The sequence below is a fragment of the Numenius arquata genome, chromosome 7 (assembly GCF_964106895.1).
Source record: "Numenius arquata chromosome 7, bNumArq3.hap1.1, whole genome shotgun sequence".
NCBI classification, from domain to species: domain Eukaryota; kingdom Metazoa; phylum Chordata; class Aves; order Charadriiformes; family Scolopacidae; genus Numenius; species Numenius arquata.
In genome coordinates, this window is record NC_133582.1 from 16,823,326 (window position 1) to 16,841,014 (window position 17,689).

At 39.1% G+C, this 17,689-nt stretch overlaps 1 protein-coding gene across 2 annotated transcripts in view; it reads right to left on the bottom strand.

Annotated features, from left to right (window-relative positions):
• LAMA4 (laminin subunit alpha 4) overlaps positions 1-17,689 on the bottom strand; it is a 100,960-nt gene that overhangs the window by 36,489 nt on the left and 46,782 nt on the right. For both annotated transcript variants that reach the window (XM_074150139.1, XM_074150140.1), the window contains exons 8-17: positions 17,502-17,612; positions 13,994-14,105; positions 10,595-10,762; positions 9,674-9,867; positions 7,500-7,616; positions 5,312-5,460; positions 3,125-3,266; positions 1,955-2,051; positions 1,048-1,164; positions 8-193 (exon numbers count right to left, since the gene is read on the bottom strand). In XM_074150139.1, coding sequence (XP_074006240.1) covers positions 8-193; positions 1,048-1,164; positions 1,955-2,051; positions 3,125-3,266; positions 5,312-5,460; positions 7,500-7,616; positions 9,674-9,867; positions 10,595-10,762; positions 13,994-14,105; positions 17,502-17,612 — 1,393 coding nt within the window. The remainder of the gene's footprint in view (positions 1-7; positions 194-1,047; positions 1,165-1,954; positions 2,052-3,124; positions 3,267-5,311; positions 5,461-7,499; positions 7,617-9,673; positions 9,868-10,594; positions 10,763-13,993; positions 14,106-17,501; positions 17,613-17,689) is intronic.

The following is a 17,689-nucleotide window of genomic DNA, read 5'->3' on the forward strand; positions in this document are numbered from 1 at the left end:
ACCATACCTGCATCCCCAGCTGAATACATAGCACTGTCATATGCCACTGAACCGTGCTGGAAGTCTTGCAGGTTTTGAGACCACAGCCTCACGTTCTCATCCATGGGAGTTGTAGCCTGTGTTACTGTCGTGGTAGCACTTACAGCCTCTGCAATCTTCATTTTAGCTTTCTCCAAACGCTCTCTGGCCTCCACTACAAAATAAATAGCGGATGAGAAGAAATGAACTCTTTCAAAGATTCAATCAAGCTGTAACCAGTATTTAGAAAGTAGTGAGGCTAAGGGGATTATACCTTCTGCGGAATGGACACCCAACCTAGCTCGGTTCGTTTTCCCTTTATTTCCACAGGGAATATTCAAAACTTCCAGTTGTTGGACAACAGTTACTTAATTCTTAAAATTTAACAAATTCTCATGTCCAAAGTGGTTTTGTTTTGTCATACGTGGCGTTTTGAGGTTTTTATTCTTTTTGGAGTTACCAACTACTGTATTTGTAAAACCTGTGGGATTTTGCATATGATAATGTCTTGGCAGTAAAACCCAGCCATTTTTAGGTGAAATTAATGAAGAAATCTTGACCATGTCAGCTTTGAACACCTTCAGTTATACTTGCTGAACGCTCTATGATGTCCCTTTTCTGAAAAACTAACGTGATGTTTTATCAATCAAGACTGCTAGTAGTTACCTCCCAAATACTCGCCAGGTGTGATGTATACGTGAATTAGATTTTGATTATCAATACAACAAATCCACAGACTTGTAGATTATCCAAACTCTGAAAAGATCAATAGTAGCATGGGAGAGGACAATTATAGTAAGGAGGATCAAGAAGAACATTAATAATTTCAGGTGGAAAAGCATATAATTTCGTTATGAATGTGTTAAAGCTGGATGTTTGCTATCCAGATCTTATAGTTTCAGTCAAATTCCTTTAGGCTTCCTTGGGACTGAAATCTTAATACCAACTTTATAGGCCATATGCAAAGATAAAATATGCTCTTAAATATATGAAGATAAAGCATCACAAAGATGAACTTCCTCTTACAACCTGGCTCTGCTGATTGCATTTTTGTGATGACTCTCATCAGTTGGCTTCGCAGAGCATTCATTCTAGCAAAAGTGCCATTAATGTGCAGGCTGGTGTCTGCAATGGTTAAATCATTACCTGTAGGGAGAAAATAGGAGGTGTAGTTCAGTGGCATCAAAGCGGCATTTAGAAAAGTAAATTTTAGCCTGTAGAGGTATGTTATTAAGCATTTAATACACCATAGGCAGTATACCATGGCCTCTTTTAGTATAGGCCATACCAGCACTCTTGACTTCACATAATCTAAAGGAAAAAGCAACCTTGCAGCTCCCAGCCATTATTCGCTTCCCGCAGGGTGTCTCAGAAGAATCTGGAGACCTGTATCTCAGTCAGTGCTATCTCTCTTTGCTTTACCAGAACTGCTGAGAATAGCTGCAAGTATACAGGAGAAGTTTTAAGGAACTCAAAAGGTCCTGAAAAAATTAAGAGATAATTTCTGTAATTTTAGATCTTTCTTTCATTTTCAGTGAAAAAAAGGCCAAAATCCTTTAACATTTTTTATTATCCTTCACTGGTGAAATCCAGCTTTCTGAATGCTTAAGCTGTTGTGAATTGATTTCAGTTGAACTACTTGATTGAGCATATTTACCTGTGAACAACTGTTTGCAGGATAACATGGTTAAACAGTAGTTTATGTCTGAAGTGGTCCTTTTGTGAATGAAATAAACTTTCAGCATTTGTCAGGATGACAATACATGAACGACTCAAACTGTGCCTGTGGCCATTTCAAGTACTTTGTGTGGTAACTTCGATCAATACGCTATTCTGTTACAGCAGTAGTTCTGCCTTAGTGATGTGCTTTTGAAATTTATTGTAAAACACACGCGCTTGTAAACTGACTGGAAAAGTAGAGAAGATGTATATTTACTGCCAGCTGCTGTCCGTTGTAACTCTGTGGCTTGGTTGAGAAGTTCTTCGCTTTTACCTTTATGGTAAATGATCTGAGTATCAATTCCAACTGCAGCCTACAAGGATGTTCCAAAAAAATAAAGTCAGAATAATGCTTATCAAATGTTTCTCTTTATGGTGTTTAATTGAGGACAACATATTACTTCACATAAATGCAACTGCGAAGTCGCTGTAGTTTCATTTCCTTTGTTAACGTTTACAATTGACAGTTGGATTGGAAAAAAAAAGTCCGCAAAGCAAAATTTTCTGTAGATTGCAATTAAAATTTGGAGAAATGTATGTTTTTCCAGACAACAACACTGAATAATGAAGGTGCAGAAAGCGCAAAAGTCCTCTTAATTTATCAGCTCCAGCATGCTCAACCTGATACTCATGCTGCATGTTGGTTAGGCATTGTGACTGTTCGTTCCTACTGTCATCTCCGATGGGTGATGAACACTTGCACTGTGTGTGTCTGGCCTTGCAGTCCACAGTCGCATGCTGGAAGCAGAGGACTGGACCTGAAATGCCACAGCTTTCTGAGGTTCAGGCCCCTGTAATCTAGCCAAATCCTCTTGCTATTCCACTAACAAATTGCTGTTAAGTAACATGTATATAGGTCAGAAACTGTATACGTACAAAAATACAAATAAAATATTTTAGAACAACAAGGGCAGAGACAAAATTAGCTTCCTCATCCCTGTATGAGTGTGTGAGTGGGCTATTTGCCCCATTTTAACTTGACTTTCAATGAGAAACAGTGATGCTTCTGTTAGATCCTTTCCTGGCACATGGTGCTGTGTGGAGTAGGTGGACTTGGGCACTGAATGTCAGCTCAGGGTCCTACAGGGCCAGGGAGTTGTCTGGACTTTAACAGAAATGCCTCGATTTGAGTGACGACACAGAGAAGCATCACCCTATACTTAGGGACAGAAGAACCTGTTGCTTCTTTTTGAATACCAGGGAACTTTAGGCTGGCAGAATAATTAACCACCTAGGATTTAATTCAGGAAATAGTAGATGAAGCAAAATGTGCAATGAGAAGTTCAACGCTGACAGTTAAGCTAAATCTTGTTTTTTCTTTATAGTTAACTGTCTGAAGTCCCTGAGGCATTGCAAAGTAAAAGTTGATATTATGAAAAATACTTACATCATTGACCCGGTTTGTTGTGTTCAGTGCCAGCAATGCACTTTTATTGGCTTCTTCAATATAACCAGCAATGTTTTCATACACATTTGAAGCATTTATTGCCCTTTGTACCAAACCATTTGTATCAACACCATACAAATTCCTGTTAAAAAGAGAGTAAAAGGAGGAAGAAACCAAACTGAATCAAAGTACTTTCAAAATGAATAATTTTCGTAACATTGTGTGAATTCTGACTATATAATCACATGCACAAATGTACTTGACCTAAGTAGTATTCTCTTCATTGTATACGACCATTTATATCAATCTGAAGCAGGTGAAAAGTATGTGGATAGAAGGTACTTCCCAGTGGTTTAATTCTGGGAACTTTTCCCTTAACATCTATGTGAGCACCAACAAGTGACTACTGAGTTTTATCTTTTTTAATCTAGATTAGATATTTCATAATTTAACAGAATAACAGATCTATCAGTTGTCCTTCTTCAAGGATAACTCCTGGCCATGAATGGAAAGGCTTGTGTGTTCCAGTGGCCAGGACAGCTTTATCACTGGGCTATTTATATTTTCCAAAAATAGGTGGGAAAATGGGGAGGATCAGATGAAGAACTGCCTGTGGTCATGAAACTTTGCAAAAAGATAGATTTAAAAAACACAAGATAGTTTTGCTGTCATGGTAGAGCTTGATTTGCATATTAGAAAATGAATGGTCTTCAGGGGAGATTCCAAACACCAGGTGGTTTGGGACTCAACCTTCAGCTGTTAGCAACTTTGAATAAATATTATTTTTTAATATTTTTGTGATAAACAGATTTCAGAATATATGTTAGTTATAGACTATTTATATATAATTACACGTGTGTGTATTCACTTCAAATTGTTTGCACACTAAGGGATTATTAAGTTTTCAGATTCATTGTTGTTGCAAGAATTTCCTGCTATATTCCCCTAAGACAAAAGGGGACCTAAGACCAAACAAAAGCCTAACAGGCTTATAAAGCAAAGCAATAAAACCAAAATGATTTGAAGACAAGCTAAATATTTTAAAGGATTAAAGTTTCACTGCAGGAAATCTTCTCAACAAATAAAAGAGTCAGCACATTTCCATCTGGATATTTCATAATTATTTCTATTTACTTTCTGTTAAATTCTTAATGTGTTGGACTTGGTAGTAATTTTTAAATTATTTTGGTAAGGGATAAAGGGTTAGCCATATGGGGTATTTTCTTTCAAGTGATTCTGCTGCCCCCAGTTAGCTGATCTCAGACTGAACATATTGTTTGTTTTTTGGGCTGTCTGCAGTTTGTGTGGCATTATAGAACAGAGTTTCAGATGTCAGCTTTATACAATTGTACAAAAGAAAACCATCTGTTATTTTTTTTTCTATTTTAATCTCCTATCTAGGGCACACTAATATTAAGAAATAACTGGTATTTAGATAACATACTTGAAGAGTAGTTTTGTCTTCCAAAAGCTTATGTCCATGATGTTACTTAGGGTAGAATTTGGTGACATATTTTATTTAAGAATTCATTTGCAGCAGTGATTTTTCCATGGGTAGTGCCAATTGCAAATAAAATCATATTCCATATCTGTCTAGAAGTTACTTTTTAGTAAATTAAGGGAAAGTTGATGCATTTAGTATTTTTCAGCAAAATAGGAAGTCTTACAGTAAGTTTTTGGTGTTACAGTGGGCCAGTTTCACTAGGACACAACCTATTGAGTAGCAGAACTATTCCATCTATAAACCAGTTCTTGAAAAACAATTATCCCAAAGCCCATTTTGTGGCCCTTAATGCTAAACATTTTTTAATGTGAATGAACTTACTGACATGAGCTGTTTCTGCAAACCCCATTTAATCTGCCTGTATTATTTTACTTGTCAGTAATCTACCTTTCCCATTCTCTTGCTATGGGAAGAGAAGAACATGCCAAATTGGAAAAGGGAGAATATTGTGCAAGATACATGTTTATTCTTTGAAAAGATTAATAAATTTTCTGTAACTCAACTTCAGCTTTTCCCTCTGGACCATGACAAGTCCTTCCATACATGACTTAGCAGTGATTTGTTTAGTGCCTATTTACAGACAGAATATTTAATGTCACTGTGTTTCTGCTTGTCTTTTAGTTCATTCAGCTGTTCAATCAGTAGCACTTGTATGAAAAGAGTCTGCTGAAGTTAACTTTTACCGGTCCAGCTCATCAGCAAGTCTTCTTAGGTTGTGTGCATGATGCATAGCCTTTTCTACCAAAGCATCATCAAACAGAGACAGATTGGCTATTTTTTCTTGCAATTCCTTTTTTGCTCCATCTATTTCTGCGTAGAACCCTGACACATTCTGAACAAAATAAGGAAGGAAGGAAAGAAGATGAAAATTGTAAAAAATCAAGTCTGCATTTTGATTATTATATTTTATTTTAGCCTTTATATTATTATGATGTTGTTTTGTGTTTTATTTGTTTTATGTTATATTTTTAACAGATAAGAAAGAGGAATGATATAAAAGAGTCTGTCCCACGAATGTCAGTATAGCAAAACAAATGCACGAAGAAAAAAATCAAGCAAAATTCCAGGAATCCCTTAAAAAGATATTAGAGACATATGTTTAAAATATGAAAGAAAGACAGTTGATAAATGTCTTACTATCTTGTATGTTTACTTCAGAATGCTGCCAATGACAAGTCTTTCAGCGTGAAGTGCTCATAGGTGAAGTAATTAAACTATATCTCCGCCAAAATTCCCTCATTTTGTTGCTTCTTAAATTGGGAGGTAGAACCCCTATTTTTTTAAATTTTTTTTTTACTTCTTCTCTGTGAAGACTGCAGGCCAGAAATTGGTTTTTGAGACTTCTAAATGATATCTATACAAGTAAACTAAAGAGTGCTGTGGTGGTTGGGCTTATGCATCATCCCATTACTGCGTGGACCCTGGCACTGTTTTGGCCCTGGCCACCCGCCACTCTCCCAAACCTGCCTCCTTGGGGGATAGCATGGGGCAGTGCCTGTGCCCTGGGGACAATTTTGCAATAGCTGGAGGGGGGCAGAGAGTTTAGCTGTATGGCTGTGAACTGTGCCACATTGTGGAAAACAGGCCCTGGCCTTTCTGCCTCCTTGCACAGAGATATCCCTCATTCTAGGAGATCTTGGGGTAGTCTAATTTGTAAATCAGTCCACCTAAACACTATCTATATGTACGTATAGGCAAGGAGAAGTACTATCCCTTTGCCTTAGTCATACTTCTTCCTTATATGAAATACTTGGGGGGAAGACCAAATGGGCCTGCATTCACCTGCTCTCCGATACACAAACTTGCTGATATGTTTGAGGATTATATATAGAACCTAGATGAAAAAAGTATGAAACGGAGGGAAAGAAAAAGGATGAATGAGTGAAGTGCGAAAATACTTATTGCTGATGTGGATGAAAGATGTATGATATTTGCATACTACTTCCTTCCCTGCAGTGTGAACGTCCCCTATGTGTAAACTTATCCATAGGAGTGGAGGACCCAAAATGATAAACTGCAGCAATTTTTTTTTGTACAAAACACTGGAGAAAAAAAAAAATCATACTGCTTGATCACTTAGGGAGGGTTATAAAGCAAACTGTCTTCTTTCTGTTTTTTTTAAATTACTTTTTCAAAGAAAAATGAATGACTTTTGATATTTGCTTTTATGTTAAAAAAAGAAGTTGGAAACTACAACCAGAAAAAAAGACTATGGAGAATTTTCATTTGTCATAAATTATCTCAGAATTTTAAAATAAAACATGGTGGGGAAAAGAAGCAGCTTTGGTAAATATTTTAGTTAGCAAAATCCCAGTTGTATTTTCTTCATCTTTTCATAATAAGTCCGAAAATCTAAAATTTCTAAAAATTTCCTACGTCATCTTGTCTCATTCAAAACACCAGATACTAGCCTACAGTTCCAGAAGAGGATTTTTCTAACGCAATCTGTTTATATGTGTTTTAAACTCTGACAATGGCTGGTTTTAACACCAATAGCTGGGATCTTTAACCTTCTCCTATGCACACTTGCAGGCACGAGAAAAGGAATTTAGCATATATTGCAGTCTTTTACCAGGGCATCTTTTTGCAGCTGCTTGTAACGAAATGATTCAGAGCTCCATAGCAAAACCCTTCATTCAGCTCTGCCTACAGTAAGGTGTCCTTATAATATAGTTGTTTTTCCGAGGTAGTAAAATGTAATTACATAGCTTTTCATCGAGGAAGATTTATACTTTTTGGGAGGAATATTCATCAGTATTTCATTGAAACAGTATAAAAAAAGGAGAGGTTTTTATTTAGTGGTCTAAACATATGACTTAAAAGTTAAAAAAATCAAGACATATCATTTAAACAGGTCATTGAGGAACCTACCTTTATTACCTCACTTAACTCAGAGTTGACCTTTTCTGGTCCTGCCAGAATAGTTGTGGCATTTAACAGAATGCCATTCACTTCATCTACTTGTTCTTTTATCTTCTCATGTTGTTTCTACAATAAATAAAATAAAATTAAATCACATCCAAACCCATCTTTGCATTGCTAAAATACAGTGTTACCATTTTTGTTAAATAAAGTTAAATCAAACGATAAAATGATGAACTAAACAGATTTTAGACAAAGTTGAAGTCTAAGTTTTTCCCAGACATGTCTAATAGCTGCATATTGTAATACAACTCTTTGCACTTTCTTGTCTTTGTGAAAGAAATTTTCACTTTTTAAAAAATTACTAATTTCATTCTGCGCAGAGAAGTCGTGGATGCCCCATCTCTGGAAGTGCTCAAGGCCAGGCTGGATGGGGCTTTGAGCAACCTGGTCTTGTGGGAGGTGTCCCTGCCCATGGCAGGGATGTTGGAACTCAATCATCTCTAAGGTCCCTTCCAACTCTAACCTTTCTATGATTCTATGATTTTATATTACAGCATGAGCAATTATTGGCACGAAGCCTTATTCAGTGCACTGCCAGCAGAGACAAATTAAGCACGGATTTTTCGTAGTGGTCTGGAGACTATTTTTTTTTCTGGAGGTTTGTTAAATCTACGGTACAGAGATCTCTTTTCTTTGTCAATAGTAAAGCTGATGTGAACAATCTCCTTTGTACAGCATCTGGCTTCATTGTGAGCAATAATGAAGTTCCAACTGGTTAAAAACAGTGAACAATTGCCACTACACACTTCAGGCTTTGCTTCATAAATGTGAGATGAGCTGCAGCTTGGCACTGTAATTATGAAACAATGGAACAACAGAAGAGGCTTTGTATGTAAGGATCCCAAGCTGCTTGCTGAAGAATTCACGAGAGCAGCACGCCTGATTTCTCTATTGAATTATTAGACCTTCCACACCAGCATGAACTTCTAGCTCTGCAAATTTCATGAGCTCAAAACAGCCACTGAAGCTATGAAAGCCAGAGGTTGGCCTGAATTTGCAAGATCGTTCTTCAAATACCAAAATTGCTCCCTAAACCCCTCTCCTCCAGAATCCAAAAAATTTCAGCCATTGAAATGAAAACAGTTCATATAAATGGTTAGAAATTGTTCTCTTTGTCACTTTCTTCCTTGCTGAAAAAATAAATGAAAAGTTTTAGGTGGACATTCTGGTTTTGCATCCCTAAAGGACTAAAAAAAACAGCTGAAGAGTCACAAAACTGCTGGGAGGAGAAACAAAAGTCTTTTTGTATGGCTGATGGATTGGGTATTTTTCTGGGATAAGAAACCTGAAAATTCAATTTCCTCATCAGTCAGATGGGATTTGAACCTAATACTACCACTTAAAGGCAAACATGCCCCCCTTCCGTGCTTCAGGGGACAAATCTCTGAGCTCTCCTCTGGAATGATTACTTTGTTCAAAGTACTGAAGCTATTCATTTGAACAGAGCATAAGGGAAAACTGCTGTAGCCTTATAGCTAGGCTGTTCACCCAGCAAGTAGGAAACCCAGTTTCAAGGTATCTGTTGTGGAGCAGTTAAAGAATGGATTTGTGCTTAAAGATGCAAGGACAATTGTCTGCTCTTCCTGAAAAAGCGGGGATGCATTTTGTTTAAGGAGAACCAGAGAGAAAGTTTGGACGAGACGCTATGAATGCACTCAGCCAAGGGCATGAATGTAGAGCAGAATCTTTAAAAATAATTGTTTTGGTAGAATAAAATTAATTTTGTGAGCATGAAGTCCTTCCACATTATAAATCAGTACATAATAGGTGAAACAATCCCACCACAATGTTTATAGGAGCCATGCTACATGGAATTTTAAGCTTCTTGGGTTTTGTTGTAATATGTCTTCCTAGTTTAGGCATCAGTATCCATCTCTTCCTTGGCCTACTGAGACACGTGATGCCAAACTTGTCATTTATTGTCACACCATGAATATATAATAGTACCTTGCACTTCCACAACTTGTTTCTTAGAACTGGACAGTCAAACTCATCCCATTGAGTGGTCCAAGAAATTCTTTTTTGGTGTAGTGAGTCCTGAATCTAAATTGTTTGAAATCTACTATTTTAAGCACCGGCAGAGATGGAGTGTTCACAGACAACAGTTGTGATAAATGTACCTCACGCCTTTGAAGGTTGGCTCTGTTTTCCTTATTTATATCCTCCGTTTGTATAACATGGTCAAGTGCCTGGTTTAATGCCTCCTCCAGGTCTGACAGCTTCACATCCTGTTCGCTGAGCTGCTCCAGCACATCAAATACTAGAGATCTGGTGTCATTGTACCTCTCATGAAACTCTTCAACCTGCTGTAGCACTGCAAGAAAAATCAGAGGCCACTGATTAATCCAAAGCTTGGATTTCTGATGAAACTTACTGATGCAGCAATTTCTGTTGTTATTCAGGGGACACGTTTGTTAAAATCTCACTTGGGAAATCCTAAACCTGGATTTTAATTTTCCCTCTTTTGAAAAGGAAAGATGCCTCTCATTTTAGTATCTCATTTTTATCCCATTAATTCCCCCTCTCAACTAGCTTTTCCTAAAAGAAATTAGGCTTGGCTTTCCTTGCTTTTCATTTGCTTTTCATTGTCAGAGCCAACCAGGCTATTCTGGAGAAGGCCGTCCTTATTGTCCTGGGCCTCTGACTCATGGTCACCGAGCTGTGAGAATTAGGCTCCCACTCTTTCCCATACAAGCAGTTTTTCTCTCTCTGCTGGAGTTTACTGTCCCCATGGCAGAGCTGGCAGGGGGGAAGGCAGATGTTCACATGAGCAGTTCCAGCCCTGGCATGAAGCTTCCTATACAGCTATTGCTGAGGTGGTGCGGTGCACAGGCACACATATTTTTCTCCCCTTGGGGGCAGCAAGCACCAGTAGAGACTTGGGGCAGGCAACTGGAAGCAGCATCATCTTCAGCACACCAGTCAGTTATGCCAAGCCCTGCTGATCCTCCCCCGGGGCTCAGCAGTACATCCAGAGCTGCCCAGCCCAAGCCAGCTGCGCATCAACATGTGGCTGAATGGAAAACAGACTTAAAACTCACACTTCTCCGCTGCATTTTCCTCCTCATCTGCAAGTCGCCTCTGGTTAGTGAAAGGCTTACGGCGTTTGATCTCCTTCAGCATCTCCTCAGCCACACTCAGCTTCTGGGCAATTTCTTCAGGGCTCAGCTCTTGTTGAACTGCATAGTATTTCATCTTGCTGCTGATTTCTGTGGGAAAAAGGAACAGATGGTCAATCCAGCATAGCTACAGAGAAGTAAATACTGCGGAGTGCTTTTACTTTTGTGAATCCAGTTCATGCTGATGACAAAAGAAAGTTTTAATTATCTTCCAACTCTATAGTAGATAATTATTATGTTTAATCCAATCTTAAAATTAAACCTGTAAATAAATCACACTTTCTGGCATATGTGTGGTCTCATCAGCAGAGGATGAGATTAAGCAGGCATGGGTTGTGTGCATTATTCAGCTTGGCAGTTGTTACAGGCTGGGATCATCATTTTAATCTGAGTTCTGTGGCATGCAGCAGGCTGGGGCTTTCATCCAGGACTGTGGTTTTCAAATGCTGCTGCAAAAATGTTATGTTTATCAAATAACAACAATGGCAAGGAGACTGAAGTAACCTCTTTTTCCATCTGAAGAAGTTGGAGGCACCCTAAAGAGATAACATATGGCTTCTGGCCTGATACTGCCTGGCTGGTTTGGAGATAGATACTCTTTCAAGGTTTTGGTCTCAGTTCAAAAAACACTATTGGATTCCTACAGCTGAAATTGAGTTTACCCATCCCCAGTGTAGGCATTACAAAGTTTACCAACTTCTCACTCCCTGGCCTTGAATACCAATAACCTCTTTTATGCCCTATGATGTGAGTAGCTTTGGCTTGTGTTCATCGCTGCTTTTGTGGATAACCAGAGCTGGCAAAGCCAGCACTATGCATCTGTAAGATTTTTATAAAAAGTAGATGTGTAATTATAGCACAACTGATTCTTTGACAGAGTGGCTTTGTACGCAGTTTCTTGCTGGTTCCTGAGCTCATTAGTGAAGCTTTGAAGGCTCATACTGAGCAGTAACTGATCACCACCAGGGGCTCCATGGATTTCTTTTGCTTTCTCGTGCTGGCACACGCATGTGCGTGTGTGCACACATACACCTTCCCTCCAGTAAAGAGGGGCTTGCCTTCTAACGGGTTGATGCCCCTGTAGAAGAATAGTTTTAAGCATGGGGAAAATAGTTTTCACCTACTTGTCTCCAACTGCTTTCTGGGTGAACAAGCATTCTCTTTCAATTCACACCATGGGTCTTGGTTCTTTGTTGACAGCTCAACCTGATTGTGCTTTTGTGTGCCAAACTAGATACATGTCTGCCTTCTGTGGTTCCTGTCCTTCCCCAAACCTATTAACAGTACAAAAGGACAATCTGCGGAGGTCCACCATTTATTGTTGGTGACATAAACTGAGACTCACGCTGACACTTTTGCTCAATAATTGTAGAAATAAAATGTGACGGATGGCCAGACAGTCCAAGGTGATTTAGCATCACGGGTGTATGAAGGTAGTACAGATGAAACATTCTATAAGCCTGGTCTCAGCCTCTTTTGTGTGATGGAGTATGTTAACTGTGCTTGTTGAAATAAAACACTGGTTGAAGCACTCATGGAGATAAGGATAAGCAAGGGTAAGAGTTGATATATAACTTCTCTTCCTTACAGAAGTTGCCACAGATCTTGCAATAATTACTCTTAAGACAGAACCACTCAGGTCTGTTAATCAAGTATTTCTGTTGAAAAAGGGCCGTTTAACCTCAGCTGCCAGTCAGCCTGTCTATTCTGGTGCTATACATGACAGCTTTTGTATACCATTGGCTTTACCAAAGACTGGGGGAAATCAGTGTGCTCTGTGGCAGGATGCAAGTGTTCAGGGGACAGGGATGCTTCTGAGTATGTTCACTTGGAGTTTATTGCTTTCTGTAGGTACTGAAGAAGAGGCTGCAGTTTGTTTAATCTCAGTTTTATATATCAGCATGATAACGATATGTCATAGTTATTCCAGATGAAGATGATCATCTCTGACTAGGAAACTTTTTTTAAGTGCGGTTGTGCTTGGGAAGGTGTTCACTGTTGTCATTTATCCTCTGATATATAGGACAGTAAAAAGACGCAAGAAGTTTTGCAGGCTCTAAATAAAAAAATATCTTCACCTGGAAAGTTGTAAAATAAATACATTTACAGTTAGAAGAGAAGTTATGTTTTGAAATTTATGCTAGTTCTAGAGATGCTTTTATTGCTCTAGCATGTTGCCCAAGGACGGACTTTATCAGTTTTACCTGCGTCCCCTCACATCACACGGACAGATGAGCAGGACACTGAGACAATAGTTGACAGTTTGTCCCAACATTTTAACATGAAAACGCTCTTGGTTTCATTCTTTCCCTAATTTTGGGAGACCTTCACCATCATATTTACCTCTCCTACTGCGAAACTGCATCACTCTAACCGTTTTGGACTGACTGCGCTAGCCACATGGTTTACAATTCTGCCTTTCACTTTTACTAGAGGCAACACTTTCTTTGGGGAGAAAGTTGGCAATAAGAATGCAGTTTTCCAATTCTACTTCTTTTTTTAAGAAAAAAAACCAACAAGAGGACAGCAGCTAGTCTGCGATGCTCTGTAGTTGTGTCTGGACCCAAACTCAATTGGAAATTCTGGTCAGATGAAACAATAAGCAGCTTGAAAAGAAAATCACCACTGCCTGGGGAAGCAGTAAGTTCACCAAATTATTATCTGTGTCCTTTTCTTTTTAGATGCATTTGCATGAAGTTATATGAACCAGCACAATCCTACTCAGCAACAGTTTGTTAAAAGGCAAAAACTGGATTTAAAGTTACACTCACTGTTATAATCACCAGAGTTAGTCAGACCTAACTGACGGCCATGGGTTCAAAAGGGAAAGCACAATTTAAAAAAAAGCTGTCTAGCTGTGACCTCCATTATTTATCAGCAGGATGGGAAAAGTGCACTTGCATGAATCTGCTGACAAGTAAGACATAGAGCACTCTCATCACCTGTCCTGTGCTTGTGTTTGTGGCTTCATCCAGCCCCAATCCAATACTGACTCTTTTTTTTTACCACAAGTGTACATAAATACCTTGAGCAGTTATTCAAACAAACAAAGGCTACAGGCTGAATTAGCTTGGTGTATTTCATGAAAACCTATTTACTATTATTTCACTCTGTCAAAGAGAGAAAAAAGAAAGAGAAGCTCTTGGTTCTGGGTGTCAGTTGTCTTTAAAAAAGACAAGATTTTGTCATGACATGGCAGGCTGCAAAAGCCTTATGTGCGGGTTGCTTTGCGAGAATGCCCAGGTGCTATGACATTTTTTTGCTGGAGGTTTCATTAATAAATGCTTGACACTGAGCTGAACCAGAAAGAAATCTATTTACCTTGAATGTTATCCCTCATATTACTGAGCTGCTGCACAAGCTGAGTAGCGCGGTTGTTGGTCTCCATGGTTTCCTTCTGCACCAGTCGGCCTTTGCTGGATGCTTCATTTCCCTATGAATAAACCATGTGAGCTAGACATTAGATTTCTTTTCAGATCCACACGCATGTGTGAGGATGAACAGTGTAAACATGCATTTTGCTTTCTCCTGATGAGTATGTGAAAGTCCATTTATCATATAAAGTGGTATTTACAGAGGTGTTTGAAGTGAAGGGCTGTCTTGTCAGTATTTTCAGAATTGCAGAGTGAGAGATTAAAATCTGTCCCATATTTATCCATCATTTGCTGCAATCAAATTGCTATAAATTATGTACAGTTGTAAAACTCCCATCTGCTGAGTCTCCTAGGCATTCATCGGGGCTGGCTCATTTTGCTGGGTATGGCGTTTTCTGAGTAAGCATATAGACTGAAGGGTGGGTGTCAAGCTCACAACCATTTTTAGATCAGTGTCTCCCTCAAGTGAGGTCCCCAGCTCTGTAACTTGTTAAAATTAGGAAAAAACATGAGGATTCAAAATGCTATGAAGAGAATAGCTGCCCTCCTATACTATATTAAGTTGGAGGCTGTACTCTGTGTTGTGTTCCCTTACATGTAAGGAAAATGAAGAGTTACCATGTCATAGTTACTATCTTTCTGAGAACGTCGCTGACTTTGGGAGTCCTTAGATTTAATATTCACTGGTATTTCCCAGGAAAGAGAAAAAAAAAATAGACTACTGTGCCATCAATGTTTCCTGGACACTGTGTTGTATGTGTGTGTACACGTGTAAGTCCACACCACCGCTTGCCAGTGGTGTTCCATTCATGGTCCCCGTTGGGGCTGCAACAGCAAAAATTACCACTGTAAAATTAGTTTCTGGGTTTGGGGTGCCAGAAGATATTTGGCAGTTGGTGGGGTCACTTCATACTTGCTTTATGCTGCAAGGGCCGAGGACTCTGCTGCCCTTCTCCAGCCCTGCGCCGGCAGCTGCCGTCACCCACAAACACGGGTTTCACTCCGGGTTTGCAGAGGCACCAGGTGGCGCTTGAAGGCAGGGCCGCAGAAGTGGATGGGCACCCGAACAGAAGAAATATGAGGGTTTATTGAAAGGTTTTGGTTTCATTTCTATTTACTTGGGTTTTTTAGTCTTTGGAGGGAAAGAATGCTGTTTTTTATTTGTATTCCTCTATTTCTATCAGGGTTTTTTGTGGATGCTCTCTTGCTCAGCATCTCCACTTCATGCTTATTTTAAGCAACCTGTTACTGTTTTTATACATGTTTGCCCTAATAATACTCTTTCCATGCCAGACTTTTCTTTAACTATTGAACACATGGGGCATTGCTGAGACAGGCTTGCTGATTGCCATGAGATTGATGGGAAACACAGCAGCATGAGTGAGGGGTGCTCTTAAAGACACTCAAATTCCTGCTGATGCACAGATGTGCATCCTGAAATTTGCTAAGAGTGCAGGAAAGAAAGGTGCCTGGCTCCCCCAAGTCTCTGCCAGACATTCAGGATTGAGCTATGTACTGTTTTACTTTAAGCTCATCCCAAGCAGACTCAGGGAGTTACAGGTCACATTTATTCTTCTAATTTAGCAGGAGGATTTGCCTATAGTTGGTGCATTCATCCTGCCTTTGGGGTTTAGATCAGAATTTGCAGCAACCCCTCAGACACGGGGACACGCATGTGAAATGCGCTGAATAGAAGATGCAGCATATCTCTGCAAAACCTACTCAAGGCCCTAGCACCCATTTTCTGTAAAAGTGCCTTGAAAAAGCAAAAACTTCAATATATTCAGAACTACTACTGTGGTCTTCCTTCCACTGTAAGAGTCTCAGGCCATTATTTCCCTCCCTTTACAAGCAATCACAAATGTTCATGTGGAACAACTATTAGAACTAACCAGGGAGAAAAGACCAGAGGAAATACTGAATTTATTGGTTCAGGGAAATTCAAACTGAGGAATGAGCTAAGAAATCCCCAGATAGTACTGAAGATGACAAAAATGTTATTATCCAAATGCACTAAGCCTTAATCATCCTGCCTACCAACTACATAGAGGGACACTGAGGTCCACGAGCTCTGCCAGATTTTCACAGGTAGAGAGGTGTGCGTATGCGTGTGTGAGCTGATTTAATCAAACCTCTCTTGAACACAGGCATAGTCTGTGTAATTCTGCAGTGTCCTTTCTGCTAAGTAAGTGCTGATTAAGAACATCCAAACCCAAATTTTCTCTTCCACCTCTCTATACAGTCCTTTCTCCTCTGCCTTTGTGTTTGTTTTTTTTTTTTTCTCCTACTTGCTCCTGTATTTAAGTTTTAGTCCAAAGTAGGATTTTAATTTGGAATTGGTAAATAAATATAAGGTCTGTCATTTTGCAATAAGCATGAAATATACTCTAGTCCTGCTACAGCTGTGGTTATCTCTGAGGATAAGAGTTATGTATCTCACTAATATATATATTTCTTAGCAACAGAAAGATGTTTAGTAATATCTCTTTAAAATAGAGGAGAAGCAATTTTGAACCCTACTTCTTCTTTTAACATATATCATATCAGTATTATTTTAGGGGGCAATGAAAGTGTCATGTGAGCTGAGAACAGATAACCTTAATTTTATAGCCTGGCAATTGAATGTGGATGCAACATTTTTGATTACAGTTGTGTTAAAACATATCTTGAGGGCTGATCAGGCTTCCATCTCAGTGGGTACGTGAAAAACCTTTTAAACTGGCAGTTTTGTAATGTATTTTGAAGTGCGTAAGCGGGGATAATTTAATTTTATGACAGCATACATGTAAAAAAGATATAGTACAAATACTCCCAAAGTCAATCTGAATTAGTTCGGTGCCGGTTACTTTGCTTAATTAGAAATCAAAATGTGAAATGAAATGGAAAGGCAGTGTGTCTATCTCAGATCAAACATTTTGTGTAGGGGGGTAGGTGGGAACTCAGAGCCTGAGAGGGCGCTTTTTGTGATTAGTGACAAACCTCTGACCGCATTCAACAAAATTTGGCCCTACATCTTTCCTTTTCTGGGAAGAAGACTTAATATATCATTTATGCTTTTAGTTCATAGCTAAAGTAGGATGTTTAGAAATAGAAAATAGGAATAGAAAGTCCTCCCAACTATCTTTCAGGGCACTCCCAGTCTTGTTTGGTGAACCTAGAGGTTCAGACTAGGTGTTAGGAAACATTTCTTTACCCAGAGGGTGGTCAAACACTGAAATGGGTTTCAGAGGAGCAGTTGATGCCCCATATCTGTCAGAGTTTAAGAGGTATTTGTACAATGCCTTTAATAATATGCTTTAACTTTTGGTCAGCCCTGAAGTGGTCAGGCAGTTGGACTAGATGATCACTGTAGGTCCCTTCCAACTGGAACTATTCTATACTAACCTATTATACCAGCATGAGAATATGACAAACCGCAAACCCTCAAGAGTTCTGGCAGGGGGCTATAAACAAACCTGTTCATCAAGTGTTGCTGTCTCTCTCAGGAGATCATTTGTTTCATCTGCAGTATCACCAACCTCAATGGCCCAAAGCGCAGCATAGTTCTTTTTTTTGGACATTGCTTCCTGTGGGGGGGGGGAAAAAGTCAGTGCATCTGAAAACAAATTATTTCTCTAGTGAGGGCAGTGATTGAAATTTACAG